At 38.9% G+C, this 20,499-nt stretch overlaps 1 protein-coding gene across 3 annotated transcripts in view; it reads right to left on the reverse strand.

Annotated features, from left to right (window-relative positions):
* Positions 1–20,499, reverse strand: part of PDS5B (PDS5 cohesin associated factor B) — a 114,259-nt gene that overhangs the window by 53,970 nt on the left and 39,790 nt on the right. For all 3 annotated transcript variants that reach the window (XM_074153350.1, XM_074153366.1, XM_074153358.1), the window contains exons 8-12: positions 18,878–19,018; positions 6,106–6,221; positions 4,320–4,414; positions 1,448–1,593; positions 396–547 (exon numbers count right to left, since the gene is read on the reverse strand). In XM_074153350.1, coding sequence (XP_074009451.1) covers positions 396–547; positions 1,448–1,593; positions 4,320–4,414; positions 6,106–6,221; positions 18,878–19,018 — 650 coding nt within the window. The remainder of the gene's footprint in view (positions 1–395; positions 548–1,447; positions 1,594–4,319; positions 4,415–6,105; positions 6,222–18,877; positions 19,019–20,499) is intronic.

Here is a 20,499-nt window from a genome sequence, read left to right on the forward strand (position 1 = left end):
AAGCACACAGGAACAACAGACAAATCTAAAGCAAGATCATTAAAGCAATTTCACTTACTGAATTTTAACATAAAAATTAGCAAGCTCCTGAAGCATAAACAAAACTCATTTACTGAAGCAGTGGTGAAGTACAGCTAAAAATGTTGAAATATTCCAACCTATCTCACCCTTTAGAATCACTTTTGGCCTTAAAAAGGAGAAAAAAAAAAAGTGCAAGAAAACAACATAGGACAACTTTTGGCTGCAGCTATATAAGATTACGCACCAAATCAAAACAGAGAGGACTATCAAGTCTCCTCCTCCTTGTCAGCACTTAAGCACAAAGGAAAAACAAATCTGCATAGTAAGTTACCACACTTATCCACAGACTCACCTAGCTTTCACAACTGACTTACCGGTCATCAATACTGTTTTGATAATATATATGCAGAAGTTTATCTTTGATCCACGATATCTGTTTTGCAGCTTCTTTTCCTGCTTCTGATTGTAATGAATATTTCTTGTATACCTGTGCAAGTCCCATCATAGCTTCTTTCCTCACTCTCCACTTGAGAAAGAGAAATAGTACCCAGTTTAGCAGTTCAAAACTCAAAACTGAAAAGACTGCAGAATTTTGAGGGAGGTATTTCTTATTCTATGCCAAAATAAAACTGAGTTTTAAGTGCAACACTTTCTCATTAGAACGTATATTGCATCATATTCTGCTACATCCTTCAACATCAGTTATCTACAATGCAAGTAGAATTTAGAATTGTTACAAATTTAAGCTAACACCCTTTCTCACAGATCTATCCTGAATATTTGTGATTATGGGTGCAACAGGGGAAAGCATGTTGCCAAGTTAAAAATATCAGGTGATAATGTTAATTTTAAAAGTTCGCCATCAACAGCCTTGTTTACTATGCATTAACATAAGCAGCAAGCCTCACAAGTTTTACCAAATAAAGAAACATGGCTAAACTAAATTTCAAGACTATTCAAATTTGAAAGCTACCACACTGATTTGCAGTCTTCCAATGATCTAATTAAAAGCAGGCAAACTAGCTACGTCTGACGGCGGAACTCAATGGTAGAAGGTGCAGTAATTTACATTTTGAAACCTGATTGCAAAATTTCTTATGAAAACTGTTAGAATGTTTTACAAGAGTCTCAGTTTACTCTAAAAAATTACTAAAACTTGACAACTGGAACAACATTGTTGTGCGTCAGCCTTTTTTATCATACTATCCTAAATAAAAATACAGCACAATGAAAAATGTGGCATTTCAGCCAGGGGAAAAATATACCTCATTAAACTAGACCACTTGAAAATTTTTTGCATTATGTTGGTTTTCATTAGTCATTGTAAAATAAGTTCAGCATTTTTTAGAAGCGCTGCTTTTTAAAAAGCTGAATTACAGTCTACACATATAAGACACAGCAATTATTAGTACTAATTATGTCTTACCCGCTTGTCCAGTGTTCGTTCTCTGACAAAATTAAGCAGGTGATCATTGACAAGCAAGAGATCTTTTTTAGCAGCAGTAACTATGGATACTATAACATCATGCCTTATGGCCTCTTCAGGATCATGTGACCTTACTTTAAGATATTCTGGAAAAAAAACAGAATAAGTATTTCATTGTAAGTATACAAATCTGGCTACTTTTCTTTCTCTAGACAGTAGTCAACTGACAGAAGCAGAAAACATGATTGTCTACTGTTTTGAGCATCAACAGTAAGAAACCAATAGTTTTCTCTAAGATTAACTGGAATGTCAGTGAAACTTTGTATTTGCTTAGAATATCAAATATTCATATTTCTCACATTATGGAAGTCGTGGCGGTACATTTTTATTATTTCTTATAATAGTTAGGCTACATCTAATTAGCAACTATTATAGCCAAACAGAATTGGAACTGTAGAGTAGAACAGACAGTGCTGAGAACTTGATAACCACACTATATACATTTTAAAGTCTTACTTCAGGCTAGAGGCTACTCTCTTCCTGCAGACTCTATCCCCTTTGGCTGCTGGAGCACATTAGTTACAGAAGTTGTGGTCAGGCACGCATTATCCACAAGGAATCTAGTTCACATGCTCCAGGAACACTCCACAGTGTGAGCCATGTAAGCATTGTAAGCAGGGACAAATCAAGAGACATACTTCAAAAGCATGCTCTTTGACCAAGCTATAATGCTTATTTAGGCACATCCTAGTTTATTCATCTTAAACGATTTTTCTACATTATTTTGGCCCATTGCTACTTATTTGGTAGCATTACAAATCTTATACTACCAACATTTTAAAGTTTTCCGCTGATATGTGTCAAACATGTTAGGTACCTACTGCCATTTTAGAAAGCTCACAAATAAAATGGCAACGTTCATTTATCTTTTTAGAAGTAGGTATTGTAGGTTAATTTAGAAGCACAAATGGGTAGGAAAACACACACAAAAGTTATTAAGATCACTATACATGGCATACAGCAGTGAAATATTGAGAACATTAAGAAACACCGAAAATGTGAAGTTTACTCTGAATGAAGTAAACAGAGGTTACTGTTCTCTTATTACTGTTCAATGACCGGTAAAAATTTGAGTCTCATCTTAAATACTGGCCATTAACATTTCTGATAATCAGCACAAGTGTCAAAAGAGCACATCAAGAAATAAAGCTTTGCACTTATGTAGGTTATGAAATTTGAAACCCAAATAAGACTTTAAGAAAAACAAACCAGTTTTGTTCCACAGGAACACGTAATAAACTAAAACAAACAAAGAGCAATGCCATTGCACAGAACAATTCTGGTCTCAAACACCAGCGAGTCAGAAATTTTTCAACAATTTGACTTCGATAAGCGCTGTGGGAGAGAGAGGAGGGGCAAGCAAAAATACATTTCCCAGAGGATACCATTAGAGGGGGCACAAAGTCTTTCTGCAATGTAAAAAAGAAAAAAAATATTCTTGAAAATACAATTGTGATAATCAAAGAGGAAATATCTTTACCATTCCATTAAGGGAAGGTTCAGAAACTTTTTTTTTTTTTTTTTAAGATGGCTTAACAATACCAATAACTATGGGATGATTCTAGCCTGCCAGTATTTATGTCTAACTTGACAAATGCTCAGGCACGCAGGAGAGCAATCCCACACACCTAACAGCCCTCTAAATTCCCTCCTTAGAGCAAAAGGACAAAGATACTACCTCCAAAAAATTACGAGTTTATTCATCAGGGGGAGATGGAGTACCCATACACACTCTGAGGGCAACGAAACAAATCCAACCCATTCTCTGGAGTCCTCAACACAGGAAGGACATGGACCTGTTGGAACGGGTCCAGCGGAGGGCCACGAAGATGATCAGAGGGATGGAGCACCTCCCCTATGAAGACAGGCTGAGAGAGCTGGGGTTGTTCAGCCTGGAGAAGAGAAGGCTCCGGGGAGACCTTATAGCAGCCTTCCAATATCTGAAGGGAGCCTACAGGAGAGCCGGAGAGGGACTCTTTGTCAGGAAGTGTAGTGACAGCACAAGGGGTAGTGGTTTTACATTGGAAGAGGGGAGATTTAGATTAGATATCAGGAGGAAATTCTTTACTGTGAGGGTGATGAGGCACTGGAACAGGTTGCCCAGGGAAGTTGTGGATGCCCCATCCCTGGAAGTGTTCAAGGCCAGGCTGGATGGGGCTTTGAGCAACCTGCTCTAGTGGAGGTGTCCCTGCCCGTGGCAGGGGGGTTGGAACTCGATGGTCTTTAAGGTCCCGTCCAACTCTAACCATTCTACGATTCTATGATTCTTTAATTACACTTTTTTCATGAAGACATCGGGAGCAACAAACACTAAACACTTCTGTCTATGCCAGTTGCCTTCTTCCTACAGAGGTCTTGAGTTACAGGCCGTGTTTGATCTGAAGGAGCAGGAACTAACGGCTGTGGTCACAGTTAGGAGGACTGCTTTCATGTTTTAGACAGTGGCTGCAGAGTATTTACACATTTCAGCTTTGCGGAACTGAAGTCTCCACTCTGCACCCTAATTAATAAATGCCATGACCACTAGGTGAGCCAGGCTGTCTTTGCCTGATCCTATGGTGCTTAATTTCACCAGCAGTTGGGAATGCAACTATTTTAAGAGAGGGAGAGTGATCTCTCTGGTTAAGGCATTCTTTATGTACAAACCCCTCAGCCTGAGAAGCAGCACTGAAGGCGGGGACTCTATGACAGAGATGCAACCTCAATTACGTCCTCCACAACATCTGACAACGTTACTTAGGATTACAACTAACCTTCCTGATTTTTCCAGGACACTTAACATTGCATTTTAATGTTATAATAAAACCGGTACCTGTTAAGTCTTTTGCTAGGTCAGGATGGTTCATAAGGCAGTGACTTGCAAATTTCACACATTCAAGACGAATAGGTACATGGATATCATTAAACCTATTTAGAAACAAGACAATGCATTACAACAACAAAAATATCACTTTTACCGAAGCAATTAGTTCATTTCTACACAAATCTCAAATAACTCTGAAAATATTTTTTACACTTCCCAGGCACTGTTACATGCATAAAACAACTCTGATTTCACAGTATTAAGTAGAGTGTCTTTAGCTGAAGAAAAAATTCCCGTTCTCATTAATTCATGTTCTGAACATGAAGAGAAATATCCTCTCATGGTAGACATGAAAAACTGAGGCAGACAACAATTATTTATTAGAAAGATGCCTGACATACTTAAAGTTTTTTTGTAATGCTCCACATAATTAACGATGAACCATGTATCAGCAACTAAGTTTTATAAGACTGCTATATTCATCCCCTCTTTAAACTGTATGATAGACAGCAAACAAATGGGCATCTAGCCTAGTGTAAATTTCTTAAGAGATGGATGACTTCAACTTCTGTAAGGTTTTCAGTCTTTTGAAAGGATTGGGTTTGATGCTTGAAAACTAGTATTTTCTCATGTTTAATTTCACTTAATTTCAAATTTTATAATAAAACTATTGATGTAATGAGAGTTACAAAGAACTCTTTTGAAAAAATAAATGCATTTTCAAGCTATCCTCAAAATGCTTGGCTTTAAATTAAAAACCGAAATTTAAACAATTAGTGCTGTTGAAATGCTTATTTATCAAATAAAGAGGTTTTAAGGAATAACTGTTTTACTAAAAATCAGGTATGTTTTCAAAATAAAGAGATTTTAAGAATGGTGCCTTTAATAACACAGCTATTATAACTTAGTTAAAATCCTTGAAAAAAGTAAGTACATGCATGCAGTTTGTAACTAGTTGAAAACAGTAATTATGAACAACAGATTGCACATATTCACACTGCTTCACATTATAACACAATGAAGCATTTTCCTTTGGGCCCAATTAGATCTGGTATTTTTTGATGACATGCAATGTTTCAAATATTTATATACTTTCAAGCAAAAGGCCTTCCCCAATTAAGTTTCCTGTACTTTTAAAAGTAGCATTTCTTTGAGGACTCTGGTTTTGATACAATTGAATGCTAAATTATAAATTACCGCATTTTTAATAATTTATAAAATTTATCCTCATTTACTCAAATCAACAACACTTTCATCACAGTAGCCATACTTAAATTTCTCCTGGCTACAAGCTCTAGTTGTATTTTCTATCTCATACTGTCAAAGTATTTCCAAAACAAAAGACTAAGTGTTTTTGCAGCACTGTAAATACTACATATCTCTTTTTAAGGCATGCCTACCACAAAAAAAAAAAATTGAAAAAAGCATAAAAATACTGTACATAAAAGCCTCAAAACCAATTCTAGTATTACCTGATACTGCAAATCTCATTTGATGCTGTTTTAGAATTAATCCATGACTGAACGGTTTCACTTGTGAAGGAATTAAACTACTTTTTTTTTTTTGACAAGGGCAATAAAGATAGTCGCCAAAAGATGAACTATGAAGAGAGAATCACTGATGCAGAAGGTGTATGTAAAATAACCTCTTTAGCATTATAAGTCAGATTTCAGATAAAGCAACAGGTGTGAACGAACACTTAGCTGTGTCATTTTTTAAAAAAAAAAAAAAAAGTTGAATTATACTTCATTGAATGTTTTTCCTCTCCTAGGAAGGGAACTAAACCAGCACATACCTCCCCAGGTAGCATTGCCAAAGTGGTTTGTTTTGAGACGCCAACTCTGAATCCTTCGCCCCAAACATTTTTGCTAGAAGTTTTACAACCTGCAGGCGTTCTTCATTGTCATTGCTCTGGAAAGTGAACACATTTTTTAAATTAAAAAAAGCCACAACAAAAAAAAAACACAAAAAAACCCCAGAATACTGCTTTGTACAGCTTTTACATCAATACACTTCTACACATCTAGAAATATCATAGTATAGATTAATAGACTTTTCTTGTATACAAATGTATATCTCAAGACAAAAAACCTTCATTATTATTGGGAGAAGACAAAATAATAAAGGCAGTGAAAACAGAAAAACAACGTGAACAAAGCCTGGTGAAAAATACACAGATACGTACACAACCCTCATTTGCAGGTTACTGATCCTGTTAGGAAATCTGGTATGTGCCTGTACAGGCTTACACAAATTCAAGCACAACACAAACCCACAAAACTCTTTCCACATTTGTCTGCATATAAAGGTTTACCATTCTCTGGAATAGTGTTTAATTACAGAACTTTAGTTAAAAAGAAAAAAGTTTTCCGAAAGTCAGTTTTTAGAGAACATCACATTAAGTACTCAAGATCCAAGAGACACTGGATCTGGTCCTGTATTTAAGCCTATATATAAAAATGCTGAGTTACAACAGCTACTTTTCTTTCTGATTAAAAATTAGCACTAACAGACATAAAACAAGGCCTTCTCCAGTGTATTTTCATTGACACTGGTTTGCATTACACTTGTTTAATACAAGACACAGCACTTGAAGATTTATACATACTTTGGAAATGCGTGCTAACATTTGTGCGACTAGCATGTACTTCCTATTCATCTTGGGGTTTTTTTCTTTTGCTTATTGAAAAAGAAAAAAAAAACTGGTTGCAAAACTTCTTTGAAAACAGAGTAGCTGAAGTTACTTGATATTAACTAGGTATTATTCACCCCTTAGTCTTTTTTCTAGTAATAGAGACAAGGACTGTTTAAAATACTGTTCTTTTTCTACCGTCTTTGACATTCTTATTAGTTCAACATCACCTTTTGAATGTGAACAAGAAATAAGAGCACAATGTAGCTGTCAAAGTTCTCTAATATGACAACACAGTCTTAAAGACCAACTATTTCTCCTGACCCAATACCATAAATGGGCTGAAAAGTTTGCAAGTATGTCCTTTTAATTCAGCTCCCTAAGAACAGTAAAAGCATTTGTAAAAATTCTTAAAGTAATAGAGCAAGAAAAGTTAAGGATGAAGAAATCTCTAACAATAATATATTACTACATCACAGAAGACACTAATTCTTCCAAATGTACTTCAGTATTAAGTATTAGCAGCGTTATTAGTAAATCTATTAATACGTTTGTCTGCATTTGACTATTTTTTCCAATTAAGGTTCAGATTGACATTACTGAAAGCCTTCTACAACCTCTCCCTCTTAATCTGCAATAACTTATCTTTTGTTCTTGTTGAGTTTCAACTTGTAAGTGCCCATTACACTACAATTCTTATTCTGTACCTTCATGGTTAAGGATTTAAAAATTTTTTTGAGACCTATAGTAGTCCAATCTCTATTAGTCAAATCCCATCCACTCCCACCTAAACCAATAAAATATTAAAAATATTAAGCACTCTTCATTTCTCTAGGTAACCAACACAGATCCAGAGCAAGGCACCCCAGAGGATGGGGAGCACACTAAACATTCAACTACTTAATTACATAGCCAGAAATATAGTGAAAAAGAAAAGAGACATTAAAAAAGCGAACTAAAATGTCCTTAATGAATTAGCCACAGAAGAAGCTTTCACTATATTAGCCACCAATCCAATTATAAGATGACCCACTCATATTTAGTCCTTTCTGTGAAGAAACATTGAATATTTGTGATTATGGACCAAGAGTATTTGGTACTTCCTCAAGTTGTGCACAAATTTTGGTCTTCTTGAAACATTCTTATATAAGCTCCTAAAGGTAATAAAAATAAACCTGTACTTATTAAATGAATGCATCACTGCTACAGTCTCTTCCCTTTATTCTACTTTAAGCTCTACTTCTTTCTCTGAGGGAAAAAAATGAATATAATAAACTGAAAAAAATCTTCACCTTCTCCATTCTATGAGACATTGTGTACTTGAAGAGTCACATTCTTCATCTCTTTTCTCAGGTATGATCCAGCACTCTTTATGCTTAATAACGTTCCATAATGATTTGTCAACAAGAATTGACATTGAACACCGATATTTTAAGTTCCCCATATGTGCTCCCAACACACAGGCAGCTGCTCTTCTGCCTAGATGTCATTAATAGCTGACATTGGTCAGACATTTATTGCTACCAAGTCCAAAAGAATAAGCAGCACTGAGGATCTGGAGGGATTTGGGAGTGCAAGTGGACACGTGAGCTGAAATTTGCCAAAAATTTTAACTACCATATCCATGAAGAAAGGCAGCTCTACAAAACAAAGGTCAACGTTTTATTGATTTTATTCATTACATCATATTAGTTTAGTAACATAGTAAAATAAAGCCCTAAAACCAGTTATGCTTATTTCCTAAATACTCTATTCATGAGCTTTTCATTCTCCTGAACATTAAAGTGGTATTCACTTTAAGTAAAAAAATTTTTAAAATTCAAGTATCAAATTCAAATGAATCAATTTCCTCTACAAGTTGACCTACACAACAATACATTCCTACCTCTGTTCTCGCCTGCACCAATAAGCTTCCTGTGTCAATGCTACATCTCTAAACACACCACCTTATAACGCCAAGTTCAGGCACAAGCCACTGACCCTCACAGAAGAGGTTAAGAGAAACGAATTTCAGTACGCATTCTTCTGCTAATCCTTCAGACCCCTTTCCAAAATTAGGATAAAAAAAGCAATTACTAGTAAGAAGCAACCATGATTTGACACAGCTCTCAGCGTGTTAGAGTTTAATGATACTTTTTTGGAATATTACAGAATCACAGAATCTAATCTACTCCTTTTCTGCCACATGAGAACACAGGAGCTTTCTTCTTTACAAAAATCTATAGAGGTGTGGTGGCTTGACCCTGGCCAAAAGCCAAACACCCACCCAGCCTCTCACTCACTCTCCTCTCCTGTACAGAGAGGGGCAAGGGGAAAAAAAATAGAACAGAGCTGAAAAGACTCACAAATCAAGATAATGACAGTTTAATGGGTAAAGAAAAAGCTGTGTGCACAAGTAAAGCAAAAAGAGGAATTCATTCACTACTTCCCATTGGCAGGCAGATGTCCCTCCCACCAGTTACTGCAAAGCAGGGTCTCAGCATAGTGCTTGCTTGGGAAGACAAACACAATAAGCACAAGCATCTCCTCCTTCCTTTCCCTGAGCTTTTATTGCTGAGCATGTGTCTGCTCTCAGCATCCTGCCCTGCCCCAGCCTACTCATTGGCAGGGGAGAGAGCCTTTACCTGTTCAACAAGAGCCAAAATAGTTGTGTGCCATCAACACTGTGTTAGCTACAAAGTACAGTACCACACAGGCTGCTACGAAGGAAATTAACTCCATCCCAGCCAGATGCAAAAGAATCACTAGTTTGTACACCTTTGTTTGGTATGTGACCTGGCATGGCACACACCGGACTCAATTTTCTTAAAACATACTTTATAAAGATTCTTGCTATAGATAGTACAGAAAAGCAAGTGAGGGAGTAAAGTGCACAGAAGCTGCACTCTTCAGACAATACCAGTTACTGCCAGCAACCTTTCAGTCTTCATCCAAGTCAGCATCACATACAATTCTCACAGAAGTTAAAATTACCTGGCATCATGGCCAAACTGTATGATCATTGGTTGTACCAAAATGGCAAGGAGCTTGAACACTAGGTGGCCACATTATTTAGATCCAAAATAGTGAATAAGCACAACAGTATTAACGAGGCATCTAAGCACTCTCACAAGTTCCATACTAACAGTTTCATAACCCCTCCATACACGGCCAAAAATTTACTTGGTCACTGACAGGCAAGCCCTTGGATTTTTCCCACACTCAAAGAGACAGTCTAGAACTTCCATGAGATCCTGATCCCATGAAGATAAATCAAGAGGCTTCCTGCCACGAAGAGTGCAAAAGAAGTTCAGGGAAATGGAGAGCAAGAGATTTGGATCCTGTCAGGTAACGAGTCAGACACACAGAGGTTTGTTCACGTCTTTAAACTCCTACGAGCCACAGAGGCTGAGAACAAGGCAGCCCAATCAATTGGAAAGCAGTGGAGATTGCTCAGTGAAGCTCACCTGGATGTGGGAGAAAACCATCACCACTTCATTTTCAAAACGTACCACAAAAAGTTTAGAAGCAAAGAAATAAGATACTACATGAAAGTTCTGGTTCATGTACAGAATATACAACTAGTAGAAAAGTTGCTGATAACAGAAAGAATCAGTTTAGAGAAACCAAGACCGCAATCAGAGAAACGCCCAGCACCCATACTGTGAGACCGAGCACCCTAAGTCAGGATAAAACATGTGATCAATCTCTGAAAAGAACAAACAAGTTAAGAATACCAAGAGCTTTCAGTGTCCTCCAAGAACGAGAGAAGGTCCTCAAAATTGGAACAATCAAGATCAAGAGCAACTTCCCCACCCCACTCCCCTTCACTCTAACTAGAATTTATGGAAGGGAGCATGGCAGCCCTTGCAATCATGAAATGGGAGTACATCCAACAGACTTCACAGATTTCAGTCTGTCCTCAGACAGAACTCAGTAGTTCTTACAAACCCAGGCAGAATGGGACTTCAACTTCCCCGATGTCTGCTGGAAATATAACACAACAGAGAGGGAACAGTCCTGGAGGTTCCTAGAGTGTGTGGAAGACAACTTCCTAACACAGCTGGTGAGCGAGCCAACAAGGGAAAGCACCCTACTGGACCTGCTGCTTGTTAACAGAGGTGGTCTTGTGGGGGATGTAAAGGTTGGAGGTCATCGTGGGCAGAGCGATCATGAAATCATAGAGTTTTCAATTCTTGGAGAAGCAAGACAGGGAGCCAACAGAACTGCCACCTTGGACTTCCGAAAGGCAGACTTTGGCCTGTTTAAGAGCATGGTTGAGAGTGTCCCTTGGGAGACAGTCCTGAAGGGCATAGGTGCCCAGGAAGGCTGGTCATACTTCAAGGAGGAACTCTCAAAAGCACAGGAGGAGGCCATCCCCAGGTCCTGAAAAATGAGCCAACAGGGAAGAAAACCAGCCTGGCTAAATAGAGAGCTTTGGCTGGACCTCAGGAATAAAAGGAAAGTTTATGGCCTTTGGAAAAGGGGGTTGGCAACTTATGAGGAATATCAAGGTGTGGTAAAGCTATGCAGGGGGAAAACTTGAATAGCAAAAGCTCAAACAGAACTCAGCTTTGCCACTACGGTTAAAGACAACAAGAAAAGGTTTTTTCAGTATATCAATAAAAAAAGGAAGACTAGGGAAAATGTAGGCCCACTGATGAATGAGATGGGTGCCCTAGTGGTGGAAGACACAGAGAAGGCAGAGTTACTGAATGCCTTCTTTGCTTCAGTCTTCACTGCTAAAGCTGCCCCTCATGAATCCCAGACCCTGGAGACAAGGGGGAAGGTCTGGAGAGAGGAAGATTTTCCCTCTGTTGGGGAGGACTGGGTTAGAGACCACTTGGCCAACCTAGACATCCATAAGTCCATGGGCCCAGATGGGATGCACCCACGAGTGCTGAGAGAACTAGCAGGTGTGATTGCTGGGCCACTCTCTATCATCTTCAAAAGGACATGGAGAACAGAAGAGGTACCTGAGGACTGGAGGAAGGCAAATATCACTCTCGTCTTCAAAAAGGGCAAGATGGAGGACTGGGAAACTACAGGCCAGTTAGCCTCACCTCTGTCCCTGGGAAAATAATGGAGTGATTCGTTCTGGAAGTTATCTCCAAACACGCTGAAGAACAGGAAGTTATTGGAAGTGGTCAACGTGGATTTACCAAGGGTAAATCGTGCTTGACCAATCTGATAGCTTTCTAGGATGTTATAACTAGATGGCTGGATGAAGGAAGAGCAGCAGATGTCATCTACCTTGACTTCAGCAAGGCTTTTGACACTGTCTCCCATAACATCCTCATTAGGAAACTGAGGAGGTGTGGGCTAGATGAGGGGGCAGTGAGGTGGATTGAGAGCTGGTTGTGTGACAGGACTCAGAGGGTTGTAATTAATGGAGCAGGGTCAAGTTGGAGGCCTGTAACCAGTGGTGTCCCCCAGGGGTCAATGCTTGGCCCAGTTTTGTTCAACATATTTATCAATGACCTGGACGAGGGGACAGAGTGTATCCGCAGCAAGTTTGCTGATGATACCAAACTGGGAGGACTGGCTGACACTCCAGAGGACTGTGCTGCCATCCAGTGTGACCTGGACAGGCTGGAGAGCTAGGCAGAGAAGAACCTAATGAGGTTCAACAGGGGCAAGCGTAGGGTCCTGCACCTGGGGAGGAAGTACCCCAGGCACCAATATGGGTTAGGGGCAGACCTGCTGAAAAGCACGTCTGAGGAGAAGGATTTGGAAGTCCTGGTGGATAGTAAACTATCCATGAGCCAGCAATGTGCCCTTGTTGCCAAGAGGGCCACTGGGATCCTGGGCTGCATAGGGAAGAGTGTGGCCAGTAGGTCGAGGGAGGTCATTCTCGCCCTCTACTCTGCACTGGTGAGGCCACAACTGGAATACTGCACCCAGTTCTGGGCTCTCCAGTTCAAGAGAGACAGGGAACTACTGGAGAGAGTCCAACGTAGGGCAACAAAGATGATTAAGAGATTGGAGCATCTCCCTTATGAGGAAAGCCTCAAAGAGCTGGGACTCTTTAGCCTGGAGGAGAGGCTGAGGGGGGACCTTATTAATGCTTATAAAGGGTGTATCTAAAGGGTGGTTTGAGGGAGGATGGAGCTGGACTCTTTTCAGTGGTTCCCAGCGATAGGACGAGAGGTAACAGGTACAAGCTGGAACATAGGAGGTTCCATTTAAATATGAGGAAGAACTTCTTTATGGTGAGGGTGACAGAGCACTGGAACAGGCTGCCCAGGGAGGTTGTGGAGTCCCCTTCTTTGGAGATTTTCAAGACCTGCCTGGCTGCAGTCCTGAGTAATGTGGTACAGGCAATCCTGCTTTGGCAGGGGAATTGGACTAGATCATCTCTAGAAGGTCCCTTCCAACTCCAACAATTCCATGATTCCGTGAATAAAGATCCACCAAGCCAAGCATACTCATGGGAGAAGCCTAGACATGATTCATAGATTCATAGATTGGTCCAGGCCGGAAGGGACCTCCAAAGGTCATCTAGTCCGACCTCCCCGCAGTCAGCAGGGACACCCCCAACTAGACCAGGTTGCCCAGGGCCTCGTCGAGCTTCACCTTGAATATCTCAAGGGAAGGGGCCTCAACCACCTCCCTGGGCAACCTGTTCCAGTGTTCCACCACCCTCATGGTAAAGAATTTTTTCCTAATATCCAATCTAAATCTCCCCTTCTCCAGCTTAAAACCATTGCCCCTCATCCTGTCACTGCAGGCCTTTGTAAACAGACCCTCCCCAGCCTTCCTGTAGCACCCCCTCATGTACTGGAAGGCCACTATGAGGTCTCCCCGGAGCCTCCTTTTCTCCAAGCTAAACAACCCCAGCTCCCTCAGTCTGTCCTCATAGGAGAGGTGCTCCAGCCCCCTGATCATTTTGGTGGCCCTCCTCTGGACCCGCTCCATCAGGTCCATGTCCTTTCTATATTGAGGGCTCCAGACCTGCACACAGTACTCCAGGTGAGGTCTCACCAGAGCAGAGTAAAGTGGCAGAATCACCTCTCTATGTGGAATGATATACCACTAAAAGTTCCAGTTCTTTGTAGATGAGTAGTTGGAGCGGTAGGTAGTTGGAGACATTGGGCATATGAACTGTCGACAATGGGATACTGTTGAAATTTCAACAGCTTCCAACAAAGCAGGACTGAGATCCAGTTTCTGCAAATTGTGTGAATTTTAAATGATTGCTGAGTTGTCCATCAACTACACAATCCTCCAAAAAACCAGCAAAGAGCCCTTCTTAAGCAAGAAGGGGTATGTCCACCAGCATTACTGAAGCACATATTCCAAGACAGAATGAGATTTTTTCCAGTATGGCCACTATAACACCAGGCACTGTATTCAATCTATGAATCTTTGCAGCAGAAACAAGCAACTTGACCCAGATAATTACCAGACCTTGCTTTCCAAGCACTAAGTGAAACCGAAATTTGCCATTTACACCATACCAGAGAGGTACTTTTAAGCTCTCTCTTATGCAGAGATGATCGAGAGGACAGCACCAAAACGGCATACAGACAATCTCCACTGGCACCTGATAATGGTCTTGTCTGTCACACAAGACAATCAGAGACCAACTTAGACGAGCCAGACTCAAGAGAGTCCAGAAGACTTGATAGTACAGCATGTCCATAAACAGCACCATACTTTCACATTTTCTGAAAGAAACATTCACCAGATCTGTAGCGTGCTCTTAAGAAGCTGATAATACTTTGTGATGGTAGCATCAGCTCACTAAGCTCCAGAAATTAATGATGTTAAGGTAAGAGCAAGGTGGCTGATGTGACACTTCAGTCTCTGGCACCTACTGTCCTTGGGTAAAGTATAGTGAAAAAAATCCCTGCAGCGCCAAACAAGAAAATGGAGGAATCAAGAGGAGCAATGTCTGCACGGAACCAAGGAGGCTGGCAGCATAGAAACATAAAAAGATGTTGATGCTGGTGGATAAATATTCAACTCAGTATTTCAAGTTGCTCCAGAGGACATCATAGTGGAGGTGTACATCTCAGCCTCAGCAATGTTATTATAAATTAATTGATGTGAATAAGGATTTTGCTTTGGGTAGAGGAAGCATAGCTGGAAAGTCTCCCCTCAGTGTAAATGGACTGATCCCATTCACCGAACAAGATTCGTCAATAAGCACATGGCTCCAGGACCACAACATCTATCTCCTTGATGCATCTCAAGTAAAAAGGAAGGAAGAATGAACTAAACTATGTTTCTTTTTAAGCGCTCAGTAACAGGAGGCAAACTACATACACCATTTGAACACACAGATGGAGTTTCTCAAGGATGATTCTTCAAAACCTTTAACCATATTATCATTCTTCCAGGAATTCCCGTCTTCTTTTCTTTGGCTAATAGTTTCCCACTTTGTTGCCAAATAACATTCAAAGAAGTGAAGAACTTTTTTTCAGGTTGTCGACAATCAAGTTCTATACAATTTGCATTTGGAAATCCCATGTCACATCAGCCTTTTTTTATTGGGAAATAAGAATTAGGCCTCCATATTTATTTTGAAGTCCTGTGCCCTCCTGAGCTGACCTTCAATGTTCTTCAGGCTTTATATGATAGGGCCAGTAAGAAAATTTTAAATTTTTTTAACATCTGTATAAAAGTAACCATTTATCATTCTCTGCTGGCAAAAAGGCTTTTTAGGTGAGAATTTAAGACAATTTTTAGACAAGACAATTTAGACAAGAATTTAAAAAGACAGCTCTTGGATAAAAATGTCTCAAACTACAGCAAAACATAAGAAAAATGCTTTAAGAAACTGATTTACTTATTGTAAATTAAATTGCATTGAAATTATCAGAAATACTGGGTTCTGTTCAAGTTCATGCAGAACTTGCTAAGTTTGCACCTGAAAATATTTTTTAAAGCATCAGCTTTCAAGTGAGCCAGAACACTTGATGTCTTGCTCAGAAGTCTGCCATGAGTCTACTCCATCTGGCCAGATTTTTTTTTAATCACTACTTTTGAAGCCAATTATAAAGAAAACGCATGTTTTCAAAAACAGAGAGCAATTACCCAATTTATCTTTGAAAAGCACAGGTCATATGTCCACTTCCATGTGTTCAATGCATGCATGATGAGATCATTCTGACACATCTTCACTCCTCAAAACTGACAACTCAACAGTTGAGGCAACCACAGCTTTCCTTCAACATCGTCTGCTTTAAGAGCAATACAAACCTCTTTAGCAGCAAAGCAGCTATATGAGTCACTGTCCCACCACCCCAACAAGCATTATTTGATTATTTGCCCCTAGCATTTGACTTCTACTATCACACTTGCATATTTAAGAGCTGTATCAGACAATCTCATAGAACAAAAACTGGGCATCCCTGTGACTGATGCATTTGAGCTAAATGCACTCTACAAACTTCTACTTAAATACCTATTAGAGTCTCCACAGCGAGTGAGCTCAAAAGGCTCCAACTATGGGTGTGGGTATAGATGCAATACTATGTAATCCAGAAAAGGCAAAGCCATGTAGGCAAGCTCTCAATAATATGCAGAACTCAATGAAGTTTGTGGTTATTGTGTCATTAACTTTAATCGACCTTTATTCAAAAAAGACATCTCCCCTCTCCCATATTTCAATATGGGTTGTCAAGCATATTTTTTTCTCTTTTACCAGCCACCCTGATCCAGGGCTTCATCAAGCTAACAGGGATACTGCTGCCCAGTTTCTTTTCATTCAAAGCAGCAAAGCATTAGCTGTCTTCTACCATAAGCACTCTGAGTTTCACTGAAATCATACTGCAATTTACCTGGACATGAATTTAAATAGCTTGACACTAGCTGCTGCTCTTTAGAATAAAGCCATAGCTATTGTTTGAGTGGAAAGTATTTAATCATCTCTGGCAGGTCTGCATAAAGAACGAACTTGTGTTGATCTCAGAAAAACCATAGGCTGACCATATTTCATTAATATTTCAGAACGTTCGTCTTCAAAATACCCTTTTAACCACAGAAGTATCTTACAGGCCTTTCAACTCATTTAGAACCATAAAGTGGTTTGAGTTGGAAGCATCCTTTAAAGATCATCTAGTCCAACTCCCCTGCCATTGCCAGGGACATCTTTCACTAGGTCAGGTTGCTCAAAGCCCCATCTAACCTGACCCTGAACACCTCCAATGATGGTGCATCCACAACTTCCCTGGGAAACCTGTTCAAGCATCTCAGGACTTAAATCAGAATTATCCTATTTCAAATAGATGGCTTTTTCCTTTAAAAGATGGGTCAAACTATTTGACAGCCCATAGGCATGTATTATTTATCCTTATAACTTAACGCATCAAAAACACACCTGAAGCAACAAGATGATTCAAACAGAAGCAGTACCATGCTCTCGGAATAGCCAACGATTCACAATTCTGTGATTCGTGATCAACTAAAAAGAGTATACTAAACAAAGAACAGAAATGCAAACATGAAAAAAGGTGTTGTAAATTAAGAGATACAAAGAAAACATGGAAATGATTAGTGCTGACATCACCCAGTTGAAGGGAGAGACCAGAAGACCTTGGGCTGCAGGTGAGAAAAGGCTGACAGTGCTGGGCTACTAAACTTGCTGATACCAATGGTAAAATAGGATACAAAAAACCAAGTTTGTATTGAAATAGTGGAATATAGGAGTCAATGAAGGAGCAGAAAGACAATTCAAGAACCTGCAGTTTTAAATGGACCTAAAGATGGAAAGGTTACTGCAATTATGGCTATGAAAAAAAAAAAGGATATGGCAGCAGTTAAGATTAAATCTCTTTAATAACAGCTTCAGCTGCAGAAGCACTGTTTTTATTGGAGTAAGAACAATAATTATTTGCCATCTGTAAGAAAAGGAATTAAAGGCTAAAAAAAAGTCTTCTTTTAAGACACAGACAGCAAGCAGTAAATCGAACCCTACTTCTTCTAGAAAAGTGAATGGAAAGATAACCATTAAAAAACAACTCATCCAACAAGTGTAGTGTGCCTGCCTAGCAACATTAGTAAAAACTAATAGGCATGAACAAGCCCCTCTGATAATAAATATTGCAATGAGAACAGGCCAAAGGTTCTACAAACCTAAAATCTGTCCTCGACAATAAAACAACATGCAAGTTTAAAAGTTGCCCACTGCACATTAGCCCTCAAGTCTAGCAACAAATCACTTTCAAACTTAGTAATAAAAAACTAATCAAATTCCCCACTTCCACAAAAACTTTGTGGAATGACAAACAGAATAAAAGTGGTACAGAATAAAGGGAGTATCATCTGATATAGTGAATTTCTCCAAGTGATGGAAACACTCTGAAATGGTAGAAAGTCAAGAAGAAAAATACCTATTAAAATAGATAGCTAGCACCAACTATCCTTCAGACAAAAGAAATAAGCCTGAAAAATCATAAAAGCCACTGTAGCAATGACAACAAGACATATTAATGGAGTTCAATGCTCCATTTCCACCTTTCACACACCTTCTATTTGGATAGAAATAGTCAGTACATCAGCTTCCAACTTTTCCCTGCCAAAGTTCACTATTCTGAACAGGTGCAGTTTCTCTGCAGAGCTAGCAGCACAAGAACTTTCAACTCATTAAAGGCCTTAACAATAAATACTACAGTAAACAAAGGAACAAAACAGGTCAGATTCTCCAGTCAAAAAATCACATTATTTCTTGAAATATACAAGCCAAAAAAGAAAAACACCAAACCCCAACCAAAACTCAAACATATGCACACATGCACTATAAGTTAATATATTTGAAGTTAAATTACTCTTCTTGAGGCTTTTATGAGTTTTCCTTTAAACTATGGAGAGATTATATGCTTTACAGAACAGGACAAAGTATTCGTTTTATATGCCAAATAATTTGATGAACTTGTCATTAAAAAAAAAATCATATCAATAGTCAAAGCGCACACATTTCAAATACATAGAAAGTGTAAGAAGTGTTTACCTTAAGCTTGAATTCAAGCTGCGGTAGAACAGAAAGCAAGAGGTGACTGTCAATATTGTATAACTCCAGAATCAAGTCAAACACATGCTCTGACAGGTCACTAATTGATGTTTTACCAAGCATGAGGACCTGATTGAAAAACTGGAAAATAAAAGAGAGAATATATTAATAACAGGAGTAAATATACACTCTAAATCCCATGCTTGTCTACCACTAAATCTACCTTTTAATCTTACAACATTTATTTCACCGCTATTTAAAAAAAAAGGGGAGGAGGAAGGGGTGCAGAGGGCACACATAGATCAGGATTCTGTAGTAGAAACCTTAAAATATCATTGTGCTGTATTCAATATTACACATAAAGGAAAACACATAACAAGTGGTGTTTAGTTTACCACAGCAAGCCTACAAATAATTTAAAAAACACAACTTTATAGGAGTTCCAGTGCATTGGATCTTTTTATAGTGTGACTATATTTAGAGTTATTTCACTATTGAAAACAATGACTTTAAAAGCATTCTACCGTTTAGTCAAAACAAGGCTGAAACAACTGGCTAATTACTACACCGCATAGTTGACAGGTTAAGTATTTGTAAGTAAAAGCATAAGAATTAATAACTACTGTTCAGAATTTTTATTTGCAAGCAGCATAATGCAGCTGTAAAGCAATTATTCTTTCTTGGTAAACTTGACAGGTTTGAGTGAAACTTCACACCTCTCATTAAAGAAAGTATTTTCTAATATCAAATTTTAATTCTGCACTACTTTCAACTATATCCTCTTGTAATAGATGGGTAAGAAGTCACTAAATAGGAGTATACTACCCCCTACTTGTAAGGGGGGAGGACATAATTTGGAAAGTTATTCTTCTCTTTGCATTAAAACACCACACAAGCGTCGCTAAACAAATTGGTGCTATTTGCATCAGCCACTAATGCAACAGAATACACTTAACTGGCACTTCAGTTTCCCATTCCCAAACTTGGGACAGATGAACATCACTACCCTCTGCACCTGACGAGTTTATTCATATCAGTAAAGAAACTAAAAACATGAAAACTGCTACTTTTTAAGGTTATAGAGTGAACCCCAAAAAGTGATGCAATAGAAAAACAGTTTCTAGTAATAATGACTAGAAAATAACAGATAAGCACATTTCATTAGAAGTCAAAGACCCCATGCTGTCAGGCAGAAAAGCTTTCCTTTTCTGGATACAGAGTTGTCTGGAATGGATATATTCCTGGTTAGGCAACTAACTCCTACTGTGTCTTTAATATGTTTTAAGAAAGAAACTTCCAAAACAAAGAAACCAGACGACGTAATTTTATCCACTTGTGGGAAACCAAGAACAGAAGAATGCATGTACATATTTTCCATAAGAGGAAGATTCTAATTGTACAGACTTCCTTAAAACCCACAAAACGTCACCCAGTTTGTAATCTAACCCCTCACAGATGAACATTATAAACGCATTCCCATGTAGCAATACCTTCCCAAACAGCAGGTTTGACTAACAGGTTTGAAGTAAGAATTTTCACTGAAGATGATTTTTTTTTAAATCTTAGAATTTTCCAAGTATCACAAGCATTACAAGTCTGAAAGCAACCAAAAACATTGAAAA

The sequence above is a fragment of the Numenius arquata genome, chromosome 1, assembly GCF_964106895.1.
Source record: "Numenius arquata chromosome 1, bNumArq3.hap1.1, whole genome shotgun sequence".
Classification (NCBI taxonomy): Eukaryota; Metazoa; Chordata; class Aves; order Charadriiformes; family Scolopacidae; genus Numenius; species Numenius arquata.